The 15,293-nt window shown below is 38.7% G+C and overlaps 1 protein-coding gene across 5 annotated transcripts in view; it reads left to right on the top strand.

Annotated features, from left to right (window-relative positions):
- Positions 1-15,293, top strand: part of znf827 (zinc finger protein 827) — an 88,181-nt gene that overhangs the window by 21,123 nt on the left and 51,765 nt on the right. For 4 of the 5 annotated variants that reach the window (XM_016231952.1, XM_016231935.1, XM_016231968.1 and 1 more), the window contains exons 3-4: positions 3,449-3,621; positions 5,755-6,253. In XM_016231952.1, the coding sequence (XP_016087438.1) occupies positions 3,449-3,621; positions 5,755-6,253 (672 nt within the window). The remainder of the gene's footprint in view (positions 1-3,448; positions 3,622-5,754; positions 6,254-15,293) is intronic. The other variant, XM_016231944.1, reaches the window with a different exon arrangement.

Below are 15,293 nucleotides of genomic sequence, written 5' to 3'. Positions count from 1 at the left end.
AAATAGGGCTTAAGTTTCACTGATCATGTTGATCAAAGTAATTCCAAACTTTGCGAGTCAGACGACATTCTGTGATTAAATACAATCAACTTGTTAATGCGCTCCACAGCGCCACCCAGTGCATTTAGTTATAACTGACTGTTAGTTTACATGCTTAGGATTTATCATTCCCTGCATTTACGGCCAGCAAAGCAACACATAGGAAAATTTGAATAGTGTTTTTATTTTTTCAAATTTCAAATAATAATTACAGATCAAATATTTAAATATTTGACTATTTGTGCACACCAATAGAAATCACCCAAGCAAAATTCAAATTCTGTGATTATTGTGCCAAAAAATAGATGCATATATGACCATCTCTTATACCATCCTGCAGCCATGCTCACCTGATAAGACATACTTGAATCGATTAAATGCAGACCTCACTGCAGACCAGTTTCTTGCATCTACATGTGCAGTAATGAAAGCTCTGGGAAGGTGTCAGAAACACACAGTTGCACAGTGCTTTGTGTCCCAGAATAACCAGGGAAACTTTTCCACCAAGCACCATATACTTTTAGAGAGTGAATTTGCATTTTCATTCTGCCCTTCTTATATGGACGCTATAAGTTTTGGGACACCTAACAGTTTCACCAAAAGGGACTTTAATGACATTGAATTCAAAATGCATAAACATTGATATGGAGTTGGTCCCCCACTTTGCAGCTATAACAGCTTTCACTATTCTGGGAATGCTTTCCACAAGATTTTGGAGTGTTTCTGCTGGAAATTTTGCCCATTCATCCAGTAGAGCATTTGTGAGGTCAGGAATTGATGTTGGACCAAAGGTCCTGGCTCGCGAACTCCACCAGTTTATCCCAAAGGTGTTTAATGGGGTTGAGGTCAGGGCTTTGTGCGGGCCACTCAAGTTCTTCCACACCAAACTCATACAGCCAAATCTTTATGGACCTTGCTTTGTGCACTGGGGCATGCTTTAATAGAAAAGAGCCTACCCCAAACTGTCCCACAAAGTTGGAAGTATAGCATTGTCCAAAATGTTTTAGTATGCTGATGCATTAAGACTTCCCTTCACTGTAAGTAAGGGGAACCCCTGAAAAACAGCCCCATACCATTATCCCTGCTCCACCAAACTTTACAGTTGGCACAATGTAGACAGGCAGGTAACATTCACCTGGCATCTGCCAAACTGCCATACTCGTCTATCAGACTGCCAAACAGAGAAGTGTGATTCGACACTCCACAAAACATGTTTCCACTGCTCCAGAGTCCAGTGGTTGGCTGCTTTACACCCGTCCATCCACTGGCATTGTACTTGGTGATGTGAGGTTTGCATGCATCTGCTCATCCATGTTCTTAAATGCTTTCACTTTCCAATAATACCACTTACAGTTGACTGTGGAATATGTGACCCTGGACCACAAAACCAGTCATAAGAGTCAATTTTTCAAATTTGAGATTTATAAATCATCTGAAAGCAGAATAAATAAGCTTTCCCTCAATGTATGGTTTGTTAGGATAGGACAATATTTGAAAAGAACTGGAATCTGAGGGTGCAAAAAAATCTAAGTACTGAGAAAATCGCCTTTAAAGTTGTCCAAATGAAGTTCATAGCAATGCATATTACTAAACAAAAATTAAGTTTTAATATATTTACAGTAGGAAATTTACAAAATATCTTCATGGAACATGATCTTTACTTAATATCCTAATGATTTTTGGCATAAAAGAAAAATCTATAATTTTGACCCATGCAATGTATTTTTGGCTATGGCTACAAATATACCCCAGCGACTTAAGACTGGTTTTGTGGTCCAGGGTCACATGAATGAAAAAGGGATGAAATTTCACGAACTGACTCATTGCAAAGGTATAAATATATTTAGATTTATGTTTAATTTACATCAAATGTTAACTATTGCTACAGATTAATAAAGATAAAAGAAAATGCTATAAAAATAAATAAATTAGTAAATACATTGAAAATTTCATGCTAGACAATTTTGAATCAGATTGTCAGTAACCTCCCGTCTTGTTTTTTTTTTTTTTTTTTTTACATTAGAATGATTTCTGAACTGTAAATATATTTTAAGGTAACAGTGACTAAATGTTTGATTATTACACCACTGAAGAATGCACTGTGTAGTGATTTAGTAGTGCCATAAGGTCATGCTTCGTCTGCAAGAGGTTGGCTGGTGAATCTGGGAAAGGTCTGTTAGCACAGTGGGGGTTTGCTGGAGTTGGCGGCACGTTCCCAGACCCAGCTCATCTCCCGCGGATGTGCAGCCTGCCAAACGGAGGCCGGCAATGTGTGTGCTCCTCATAGCCCGAACAGTCAGAGACCATCTCAGCAGATTCCCCCGGAATTTAGGTCAGGCTCCAGAGCCGGCACAACCATCAGAGTTTCCATTCAGCAGAGGCCTGGGTTGAGCGCCTGAGATATGGCTGATCTTTTGCTAATTCTCAAACTTCTGTGGCTTGGAATCAGGATTGACCCAAAGGAGCTGCAGACACAGAGAATAATGTCACAGAGACATACATATGTTGTAAGCAGCTATAATATTACATATTCTGAAGTGTAAAGTTTAAATACTAAATAAGAACACCTCCATTAAAATCATAATTGAGTTTCACCTGGCTCGTTTTTGTGAATGTGAGATTTATAAGACGGTCACACGAAGAGTATTTGTCTGGTAATGAAACAATACCGACTGGACATTAAAATTTGAGAAACCAGCTAACGGCTCTCATTCCTTTCCCTTGATACCAAAGTCCTTCAGTCTTTTTTACCTCACGAGCAGTTTCCACAGTGATCTCGCCGGGAGAGGTTGAGCCACAGATGGTGGTTTATTGTTGCAAATAGGCAGTCTCGAAGTTTTACACCCCGGGTCAATGAATGCCTGAGCGAGGTAATTTCACCAAACACTGATTACCAGATGTTTTTCGAGGAACACGACTGGAATACTTATGAAGCCATCCTGACAGGCCCTCGTAGAATTCGTAATGCAATCATGCCAGCTTCTAATAAGACCAATTAAGCCCTAATGGACACCGGATATGGAGCCAACAACAATAATCGGCTTACTAAAAACATCCTTGTGTTTGGCTTCCTTTGTGAGGAGTCTTTGGCATTGATCGGGATAATCATAGCTCACAATTTTTATCTCATTCACACCAATAGATGCAAGGTTGACAAGAGTGAAAGGATATTTAGCCTACATGTTATTGCATACCAAAGGGCTATCTAATAATGTGGCATCATTGTCCAACTAATGGTTTTATGTAAATGCTAGACATTATATCACTAGCAACAAATACACATAAATGATAACAAAAACAACATTTATAAAATGTAAGTATATAGTAATAGATGTATAATTTCTTTTTAAATTGTGGTTTTAATGTATAAACACTGAATGCATGTATTTTATTTATTTATTTATTGCAGGTTCTCCTGAGGAGGGAGGGAAGCCCTTTCAGTGTCCAGTGTGTGGTCTGGTCATCAAGAGAAAGAGCTACTGGAAGAGACATATGGTGATCCACACAGGCTTAAAAAGTCACCAGTGTCCCCTCTGTCCCTTTCGTTGTGCTCGTAAAGACAATCTCAAGTCCCACATGAAGGTGACTTCAATCCCTGAGAGCAGAAATGCTTGTGATATAAATCACATCAGATGAATTATCATAACATCTTTAGATGCAGATTTTTTATGATGCAAAATTATTAGGGTTGTCAATTCATATTTTAATCAAATTAAGTACATGATATACCAAATAATTAAACTAATCGCAATGAATCACATTTATAAATATTTGGAAGGAAAAGCCTCTAAATTAAGGTAATTCAAAAGTAATATATTGTGGCAGATAAAAACATTGAATAGACATTTTAAAAACTGGCTTTAGAAGTTAATAAATTTTTTATTTACATATCATTGAATGTAAATCATTACAGTCCACAGCAATCGGAGACAGATGAGAGGCCATTCATGCCTTATTGCATCTTACTGCATTATTTTTTTATAAAAAATAAATAAGAATTAAACCATTAAAATGTCATTATTTAAATAATTTAAAACATATATATAAATGTATGGTCACTGTCACTTTAATTAATTAATTAATAGAGAGGATGAGGATTCGATTTTAATATTCAGTCCCACTTTATATTAGGTGGCCTTAACTACTATGTACTTACATTTAAATTAATCATTTGATACAATGCAGTTACATGTTTTTACATTGTACTTATATTTTTAAAAATACCTGCATGTAAATACATCTGTAATTAAATTTATAATTACACTGTTGACCCATCCCTTACACTTTAACTCACCCTTAAAGGGTTAGTTCACCCCAAAATGAAAATTAGCCCATAAATTACTCAATCTTAAGTCATCCTAGGTGTATATGACTTTCTTCTTTCAGATGAATCTAGTCGGAGTTATATTAAAAATTGTCTTTGATCTTTCAAGCTGTTTAATGGCACTCAGCGGGTGTTGCATGCGTCAGTCCAAAAGAAGTTAAATAAAAAGCGCCCATCCATTAAAAAAAGTGTCTCACACGGCTCCGGGGGGTGAACAAAGGCCTCCTGTAGCGAATCGATGCGTTTTTGTAAGAAAAATATCCATATTCAAAACGTAATAATCCCTTTAATGTAGCTTGCGCTAACAGTTGTACACGGAAGCAGCTCCGGGCGGATGACATATGAGGTCGGCTTTATGCATGCGCCGCTCAGAAGTGACGAACGCGGAAGCGCAGGAGAGAGATCAAAACAGTGGTCACTTTTTAGAAGTACAAAACGAGGATTTGAAAAGAAGATTGTCGGAGGATTTCCATATAAGCCAAGAGGAGATATAAGCCTTTTTGCTAAAGTAAGGAAACTTAGCTACCTTTGCTGCTGTTAACAAACGTTGGTTTTCACGAGACTCACCGGCGCATGCGCAAAGCCGTACTCCATATGTCATCCGCCTGGAACTGCTTCCGTGTAGGACTGTTGGCGCAAGCTACATTAAAGTGATTATTACGTTTTGAATATGGATATTTTTCTTACAAAAACGCATCGATTCGCTACAGGGCCGCTCAGAAGTGACGAACGCGGAAGCGCAGGAGAGAGATCAAAACAGCGGTCACTTTTTAGAAGTACAAAACGAGGATTTGAAAAGAAGATTGTTGGAGGATTTCCATATAAGCCAAGAGGAGATATAAGCCTTTTTGCTAAAGTAAGGAAACTTAGCTACCTTTGCTCCTGTTAACAAACGTTGGTTTTCACGAGACTCACCGGCGCATGCGCAAAGCCGTACTCCATATGTCATCCGCCTGGAACTGCTTCCGTGTAGGACTGTTGGCGCAAGCTACATTAAAGTGATTATTACGTTTTGAATATGGATATTTTTCTTACAAAAACGCATCGATTCGCTACAGGAGGCCTTTGTTCACCCCCTGGAGCCGTGTGAGACACTTTTTTTTATGGAATTTAAATTCCACTTTTTATTTAACTTCTTTTGGACTGATGCATGCAACACCCGCTGAGCGCAACGATAGAGCTTGAAAGATCAAAGACAATTTTTAATATAACTCCGACTGGATTCGTCTGAAAGAAGAAAGTCATATACACCTAGGATGCATCGGGGGTGAGTAAAACGCAGCCCAATTTTCATTTTGGGGTGAACTAACCCTTTAAGGCCACCTAATATTAAGTGGGACCTAATAATCTTTGCACAGTTTTTTTTTTATATCTTCTCTTGTTCATCTCAGGTCCATCAGCACCAAGACCGAGGAGAGACTTTCCAGTGTGAGCTCTGCCCCTTCACATCCTCCCGCCACTTTAGCCTCAAGCTGCACATGCGTTGCCATCAGCACTTCCCCCGTCCCGACCTCAAAGTCAAGGAAGAACCCGGCACAGACACTGAGGAGGGCGAGGGCTTGCTCATGGGGGACGGTGGAGTCGCTGTTGATCAGGTCATGAACACAGATGCTTCCACGTCTCCCACTGTGAGCCAACCCGACGGTCGTTTGCTGGCCTCCCCTGCAGAACCCTCGAACCACGTCCAGATCAAGGAGGAACCCCAGGAGAGGGATGTGTCTGTGATGTCTCCCTTTGCCCTGTGTAGGGAGCGACCCAGCAGCAGCAGCAGCTCTCTGGATCTGCCTGGGTTCAAATCCAGTCCACCGGGGCTTGGACCTACAGCCGTCTCACTCTTCAGCCCAGATATCACCACCAAGACGGCTACGGACCTCCTCATGAAGCTCTCAGGTAAGAGATCTCAGTTAAACCACAATGTAAAAGGGCAATGTGATGAAATTAGATGCTTGATTATGTAAACCAGCTTGATTTATCCATAATTCCTTGCATTTAGGATGAATGAATTGCTAATATAATTATGGGTTGGCAAAGGTAGTAGAATTCGGCTTGCTGGATGGGAACCCAAAGCCAAGATCCTGCAGGACTGTGTCTGCATGATTAATTCTTAACCTCAGTTACCACTCTACCATGGAGAGCCTGTTTATTATAGCTGTACTATACCATCTTGATACCTGATGCTGTTTTTTTTAGTTCTGCCAGTTTATAAGAGGTTTAAAAATACATATTTAAGGCTGACATAAAAATATCGTAAGTCTGTGACTTTTGATAATTCAGTTATAGGCCTTGTTAAAGGCATTTCACATACGTTCAGAGCCATTTTTCTTGACACAGAGGATACTTGGCTTTAGATTGTAAAGAATTAACAAACAAGTATATCTTAGATTATGCTTATTAACATGATTAATATTGATTAGTGATTTAAGATTGCTAATTAATATGTTTCCAGAAATTAAAAGAAGACAATGTGGTTAAACTTTATATTTAGATTTGTTAATGCCTTAGATATCTGATCTAAAAATGATCAACAATCTTTTACAGCATTTATTAATCTAGGTTAATAAACCTAGATTCATATTTTAGATTTTATTAACTAATATATTTAATTATAAATTCATGTTTATTTAAACTACCATTTAAAACATTGTCAGAACAAATAAATAAATAAATGCATTTAATGTATCAAAAATAGTAAAGACAATTCTTTTCAAATTCTTTCTTCAACTTCTTTCTATTCATCAAAGAATCTTGAAAAAAACGTAACACGGTTTTCACAAAAATATTAAGCAGAACGACTGTTTTCACCATTGATAAAAATAAGAAATGTTTCTTGAGAAGCAAATCAGTATATTAGAATGATATCTGAGGGCTCATGTGACACTAAAGACTGAAGTAATTGCTGCTGAAGATTTAGCATTATTGTTAATTTATACAATCTGAAATATATTAATATATGCAGAAATGTTTATCATTATTATTAGTATCATTAATGAATGCTGTGAAAGTATTGTTCATTGTTACCTAATGCATTAAATACTAATAATTGTGTGTTACAGACAATATCATAAACAGTTAATGCTTATGCTAATATTGAGTGTATCAATTAATAATTTTATGGGGGGCAAAAGGAAATTTTGCTGTTAAAGTACAAAACTCAAAATTACACTTGTTAATGTAATCAAACTCCAAACTTTAGACCATTAAACGCATGTTGTTGTAGCCGAAAGTATAGGTAATTGTGAGACAGCAGCGAGATTGATGCGAGAGGGCTGACCAAGGGTTACCTAGAAGGTCGGCAACAGGGTCACAGCTCCCTCGCTTAATGCAGAGTAATTAGATTGAGATCTCGGAACAGAAAAAAAGGAAAACCTTCGGAACATTAGATTAATTAAAAATTCATGCATAATTCATAATTAAAAAGGAATCTGTAATTGGAAATGATTAGCGCCCTCAGCTCCATCGTGTGACCTCTTGCCTGGATGCAGAGGGACTGCTCCTTTCTTAGTTAACTTCATCTCCGTCTTAGTGGAACGTGCAGAGTCTACGCTCAGTGCACTGCCGCCCCCTTGTCGCCCATGGCACTGAGTTTCTGGACTCCCAAACAATCAGGTTTAGGTCCCAGAGGACTAGATAGTTTAGATAGACTCCTCAACAATGCGGGCTGGAGTTAATACGTAGTGGACATGTCCTGCTAAACTGAGGCGTGATGTTCCAAGCAGGAGCTAACCTTTCGATAGAGATGGATCAGGATAGGCCTCAGTCAACTAGTTTGTATGGATTTATTTTTTCAATTTCAGCTTTACCTTTAATAATTTGTGAAGCGGTGCTTTAACAGGGATGATCTAAGTGACACCACTTCTCATGTGCTGTGCTTTAGTGTGCTGAAACTGTCAGGATGCTGAAACTGTCTCTGAGAAGTTGCGTCTCTTAAGTCATCCCCTCTAAAGCAATGCTTTACAGCTATCAGAGCAGTGTTTTTCTAACATGTTCACTGCCTTTTAATAATACATTTTAATTCGGAGACTTAAGCCCCGTTCACACTGCCAGCGACTTTTTCGCTGTATGTCGCTAGACTCTGTGCTGTGAAGACGCTTCTGGGCGTTCCTACTGCTGTAGCTCTAATGTTATTGGTAGACTGCACGTCTGGACATATCTGGACATATAAAATGCAATCACAAACTGTATATTGCCGGTAAAACTAAGATATCATTCTATTATGACTAGGAATTAGACTTAAAAGAAATAAAAGTACCATTCTGCTGTTGGAGAGTGTTGTTATATAAACTACAGCAGTGCTCGTGCATTAAATCATTAACCGGTGCTAATCTGCTCACTGCATCATGTAATTAACAACTCGAACTATCAATGTATGAATCAAACTCACTTAGACAGCCAACGGTTTCTTTTCTACGCATCATTTTTTATATCCATGTATGTGGTTACAGTAAAATCATATAAAACAGTGAAATCACTCAGGAAATCTGTCCTGACTTGCCTGCACTTGAGACAGTGACGTGTGAGCGCCACTGACAGATTGACAGATATATTTTGACAGATATATTTTTGATGAAATCCGAGAGCTTTCTGACCCTGCATAGACAGCAATGCAATGGACACGTTCAAGGCCCAGAAAGGTAGTGAGGACATCGTGTAAATAGTTCATGTGACATCAGTGGTTCAACAGTAATTTTATGAAGCTACGAGAATACGTTTTGTGCACAAATAAAACTAAAATAATGACTTTATTCAACAATTTCTTCTCTTCCATATCAGTCTTTGACGTTCGTTAACGAGAGTAACTCGACGCATGCGTGTGGTGCTGCTGACGCAGGACACAAATTAAGATATTTTTTTATTTGCACACAAAAAGTATTCTCATAGCTTCATAAAATTACGGTTGAACCAATGATGGACTATTTTAACGGTGTCCTTACTACCTTTCTGGGCCTTGAACGTGGTAGTTGCATTGCTGTCTATGCAGGGTCAGAAAGCTCTCTGATTTCATCAAAAATATCTTAATTTGTGTTCCAAACAAAGATGAACGAAGGTCTAACGGTTTTGGAACGACACGAGGGAGAGTAATTAATGACAAAATTTTCATTTTTGAACTATCCCTTTAATTATCTAAATTTGTTTGTGCTTTCATGTTTCTTTATAATTTAGAATAGATTTTTTAATACTTAATTCTGCCATTTGTGCCTAATTGGAACTGTAGAGCACAGAAATTGACAGGACGCAAAGTAGGACAGAGAGGGGTGCAGGATCAGGAAAGCATCAGGTAACCCGAAGTGCTTCTTACAAGTAATTTGTGTCTGACAAATTTTTGTCAAAGATTTGTCTCATAAAATTGTATTTAAAAGTATAGATACACAGTTTTTGGTATGTAAAATAAAATGAAACTTTTTGTATAAAATTAAAACTATTAACTTTTAGCATACATTCATGCATGATGTACATTATTTAAAGCTGGATTGGGCATAATTTATATTGGGTTTGTGTGTATATGTATAGATGTGGCTTTTGTATGCAAATAATTGATTAATTAAGTAATCATTAGTCGCAGCCCTACTCAGAAATTGTACAATGTACATTTATGATTCATACTGCTACAATACCAGTTAGGGATTTGCAAATGTAATTTTTTCTTTTGTTTTACTTGGGCTGCAGCTTGATTTTCACCAGCGAATGTGGCAACGTATTTGTGCTCATCCTTCACATTTCTTAAGTAGTGTCTTGAGTGTTATCTGTTGTTGTCATACTCCCACTTGGGGTACATGAGGGAAAGAGAAACGGAGAGAGAAACAAAAGAATGAAAAATGGGAAAGGAATTAAAGAACTAGGGATAGAAGTGTAAAATAGTAGACTACTGCTTTTAGAGTTCCCCAGGCAAAACACACACATGCTCATGCACACATGAGATGAACTCTCACCGACCTCTGACATAATTGGCCTATCATTTCTTTGGACTGCCTGGTTCTCCTCTGAGTTTCAGACCAATCCGCTTTGATTTTCCTCTACGCTGACACGACTGTCAGCCATCCAGTTGCGATACACATTTTGATTTGAAGATGAAAGCTGGGGAAATGCTTTGAAATCCAGGCTCCTACACATGCTTGCTGGACCTAATTCAATAATGACAGTTCACACGTTGCCTCTTCCTCTCAGAGAAAGTGACACTGGGTGTGACTCTGGTCACGGGCGAATAATTGCCTTGTACAATTGTGGTAGGTGTTAAAACTGGCGAATCCAAGGAACGAAACAGAAGCTGGAGTGTTTTCTCCATCCGCGTTGTTTTTGTATGCTCTTCTTTCATTTGTTCCTTGTAGTCCTCGCAGCATGGAGGTTTGCCAGCCATTTCCCACATTCACCATGCTGCGGCTGCACTCGTAAGTGACCCCTGCTGCATCCAGTGTCCAGTGATGTGTAGCTGCACCGTAGCTGCTTCATGTAGCAAAGCCTTCCTACCGTAGCAGACTGTTGGCTGTTGTTGCCCCTTTAACCTGCCACGTTAAGCCATTCTCGGCGGGAGCGCTGACCAATTGTCAGAGCTGGGAGCAGAGCTGCATGACAGAGGTGGAAAGCTAATGAAGTGGTCCAATAGTGGGCAGCCGCAACAGAGTGAGAGGTGACAGGGTACTGGACAAGCGCCCAGCAAAGAAACGAATCAGCCCACAGAGAGGAGGAGGCAAAAAAAACTGAGGCCAGGTGACAGCAACGGCAGATGACAGCCTCAACCAATGATGGACTATTTTAACGGTATCCTTACTACCTTTCTGGGCCTTGAACGTGGTAGTTGCATTGCTGTCTATGCAGGGTCAGAAAGCTCTCTGATTTCATCAAAAATATCTTAATTTGTGTTCCAAACAAAGATGAACGAAGGTCTAACGGTTTTGGAACGACACGAGGGAGAGTAATTAATGACAAAATTTTCATTTTTGAACTATCCCTTTAATTATCTAAATTTGTTTGTGCTTTCATGTTTCTTTATAATTTAGAATAGATTTTTTAATACTTAATTCTGCCATTTGTGCCTAATTGGAACTGTAGAGCACAGAAATTGACAGAACGCAAAGTAGGACAGAGAGGGGTACAGGATCAGGAAAGCATCAGGTAACCCAAAGTGCTTCTTACAAGTAATTTGTGTCTGACAAATTTTTGTCAAAGATTTGTCTCATAAAATTGTATTTAAAAGTATAGATACACAGTTTTTGGTATGTAAAATAAAATGAAACTTTTTGTATAAAATTAAAACTATTAACTTTTAGCATACATTCATGCATGATGTACATTATTTAAAGCTGGATTGGGCATAATTTATATTGGGTTTGTGTGTATATGTATAGATGTGGCTTTTGTATGCAAATAATTGATTAATTAAGTAATCATTAGTCGCAGCCCTACTCAGAAATTGTACAATGTACATTTATGATTCATACTGCTACAATACCAGTTAGGGATTTGCAAATGTAATTTTTTCTTTTGTTTTACTTGGGCTGCAGCTTGATTTTCACCAGCGAATGTGGCAACGTATTTGTGCTCATCCTTCACATTTCTTAAGTAGTGTCTTGAGTGTTATCTGTTGTTGTCATACTCCCACTTGGGGTACATGAGGGAAAGAGAAACGGAGAGAGAAACAAAAGAATGAAAAATGGGAAAGGAATTAAAGAACTAGGGATAGAAGTGTAAAATAGTAGACTACTGCTTTTAGAGTTCCCCAGGCAAAACACACACATGCTCATGCACACATGAGATGAACTCTCACCGACCTCTGACATAATTGGCCTATCATTTCTTTGGACTGCCTGGTTCTCCTCTGAGTTTCAGACCAATCCGCTTTGATTTTCCTCTACGCTGACACGACTGTCAGCCATCCAGTTGCGATACACATTTTGATTTGAAGATGAAAGCTGGGGAAATGCTTTGAAATCCAGGCTCCTACACATGCTTGCTGGACCTAATTCAATAATGACAGTTCACACGTTGCCTCTTCCTCTCAGAGAAAGTGACACTGGGTGTGACTCTGGTCACGGGCGAATAATTGCCTTGTACAATTGTGGTAGGTGTTAAAACTGGCGAATCCAAGGAACGAAACAGAAGCTGGAGTGTTTTCTCCATCCGCGTTGTTTTTGTATGCTCTTCTTTCATTTGTTCCTTGTAGTCCTCGCAGCATGGAGGTTTGCCAGCCATTTCCCACATTCACCATGCTGCGGCTGCACTCGTAAGTGACCCCTGCTGCATCCAGTGTCCAGTGATGTGTAGCTGCACCGTAGCTGCTTCATGTAGCAAAGCCTTCCTACCGTAGCAGACTGTTGGCTGTTGTTGCCCCTTTAACCTGCCACGTTAAGCCATTCTCGGCGGGAGCGCTGACCAATTGTCAGAGCTGGGAGCAGAGCTGCATGACAGAGGTGGAAAGCTAATGAAGTGGTCCAATAGTGGGCAGCCGCAACAGAGTGAGAGGTGACAGGGTACTGGACAAGCGCCCAGCAAAGAAACGAATCAGCCCACAGAGAGGAGGAGGCAAAAAAAACTGAGGCCAGGTGACAGCAACGGCAGATGACAGCCTCACCGACGAGAGCAGAGATAGCCCCAGTGTTGATGTAACACTGACCGGGGGCTTCACTCCAGTCACAGCAAGAGAGAGAGAGAGCAGAGACAGCGAGAGAGAGGCTGCATTCAGACACAAGCTGAATATGATTGTCAGTGCTGTTCAGAGCACTAAATGTGGTTATGTTCACACATTTTTGTGAAATGAAAGAGACAACCGTATTCAATAATCAAGTCACACTTAAATGTTAAAAAGTATTAAAATGTCTTGGAAATCACTTTTCAAAATTTAATGGCATAAAAATACTAAATTCCTTAATAACGTCTTAACTTTAGTTTGTTAAGGTCTTAAGTTCTTTTGTATGGTACATCTAAATTAATTATCAGCTATTTCTTTCATCATGTCACCATATGGTGTTTTATTTAGTAAAAATGGATAGTTCACCCAAAAATGAATATTCTGTTATTAATTACGCACCCTCATGTCGTTCCAAACCCGTAAGACCTTCATTCATCTTCAGAACACAAATTAAGATATTTTTGATGAAATCCGAGAGCTTTCTGACCCTGCATAGACAGCAACACAACTGAACACAACACAAAGAATGTTTGCAAGCAGAGGAATGCACACGCATGCGTCGTGGGACTCTCGTGAACACGCGCCGAAGACTGACATGGAAGAGAAGAAATTGTTGAATACAGTCGTTATTTTTGTTTTCTTTGTGCACAAAAAGTATTCTCGTAGCTACATAAAATTAAGGTTGACCCACTGATGTCACATGGACTATTTTATCAATGTCCTTACTACCTTTCTGGACCTTGAACGTGTCAGTTGCATTGCTGTCTACTGTATGCGGGGTCAGAAAGCTCTTGGATTTCATCAAAAATATCATACAATGTGTTCTTAAGATGAACCAAAGGTCTTATGGGTTTGGAACGACAGGAGGGTGATTAATTAATGACAGAACTTTCATTTTTGGGCCAACTATCCCTTTAATATTGCTGTTTATTAATTAATATTGATATATTGGTAGATATAAATATGTAACGATTCTTACATGAGCAAATTTAGTGAAAAATGTGGAAAACATGCCTTAATTATTTTAACTAGATTTTTACTGTATATTGTCCTACATAATCTTGAATTGGCCCAAATTATGGCTACTCGGAAAAATACCCTTTTTATACAATTTCAGAACATTAAATGTCATCTAAAGAATAAAAATGTCAGGATTTTATTGTCCAGCCCTAATTGCTCCACAGAACAGTAGAGGATGGAAATCAGACATAGGTAAAGCAATTTTGACATGAATGTGAATGTGGAACATAAAAGAAGATATTTTGAGAAATGTCTCGGTGGATTTTTATATATTTTTTTGTAACCAAAACTGTTATATATTGTTTTTTGTTCTGCAGGAGAAATAAAATCATACATGTTTGGAACAACACATGTCTGATCAACTTACACCTCGATTGGATGCAGTTGTAAGACTTTCTGGTTTATGAAAGTTGACATGTTTGATACATCATTTAGTCATCATTTAGTCACTGTCGCTATGGTTACATGCATATTCACAGGGGCATGACTTCAGTTATTTGTTAATACACGCAGTGTTTGATCTGCTTCTTTGTGCTGTTATATGAACAGCACAATTTAAGAGTCACACCCGTTCAATCTTGAACACTGACAGTGTGAATGGAGCTAGAAAGATGGCAGCTTCCACATAAGACCTCCACGGTGGAAATATTCATGCCAAAGATGATTTGATGACAGGACGGAATTTGAAAGATCAAGATAGGCACTTGGGATTACTCTTTTATGAAAGTCTAATAAATCAGTCGGTAAACAGAAAGTGCTATTTTCGTTGAGCTTAATTTTGGTATTTTGGAGACATTAATGCCTTATGAGGAGGAAAAAAAAAACTTGGCTGGCGGATTAAGCTAATAAATTATTCAGCGCTCTCTGTAACATGAATTCGAATGGAAATTTTGCTCTATTTTTAGCTGCAAACCGAAAGGTCACGCGTTCAATCTTGAACACTGACAGTGTGAATGGAGCTAGAAAGATGGCAGCTTCCACATAAGACCTCCACGGTGGAAATATTCATGCCAAAGATGATTTGATGACAGGACGGAATTTGAAATATCAAGATAGGCACTTGGGATTACTCTTTTATGAAAGTCTAATAAATCAGTCGGTAAACAGAAAGTGCTATTTTCGTTGAGCTTAATTTTGGTATTTTGGAGACATTAATGCCTTATGAGGAGAAAAAAAAAAACTTGGCTGGCGGATTAAGCTAATAAATTATTCAGCGCTCTCTGTAACATGAATTCGAATGGAAATTTTGCTCTATTTTTAGCTGCAAACCGAAAGGTCACCAGAGTGGTG

Source organism: Sinocyclocheilus grahami, unplaced genomic scaffold, assembly GCF_001515645.1.
Source record: "Sinocyclocheilus grahami isolate Dianchi unplaced genomic scaffold, SAMN03320097.WGS_v1.1 scaffold17.1, whole genome shotgun sequence".
In the NCBI taxonomy this organism is placed as follows: Eukaryota; Metazoa; Chordata; class Actinopteri; order Cypriniformes; family Cyprinidae; genus Sinocyclocheilus; species Sinocyclocheilus grahami.
The sequence above is the reverse complement of the archived record's forward strand: the minus strand, read 5'-3'. Positions and strand labels throughout refer to the sequence as shown.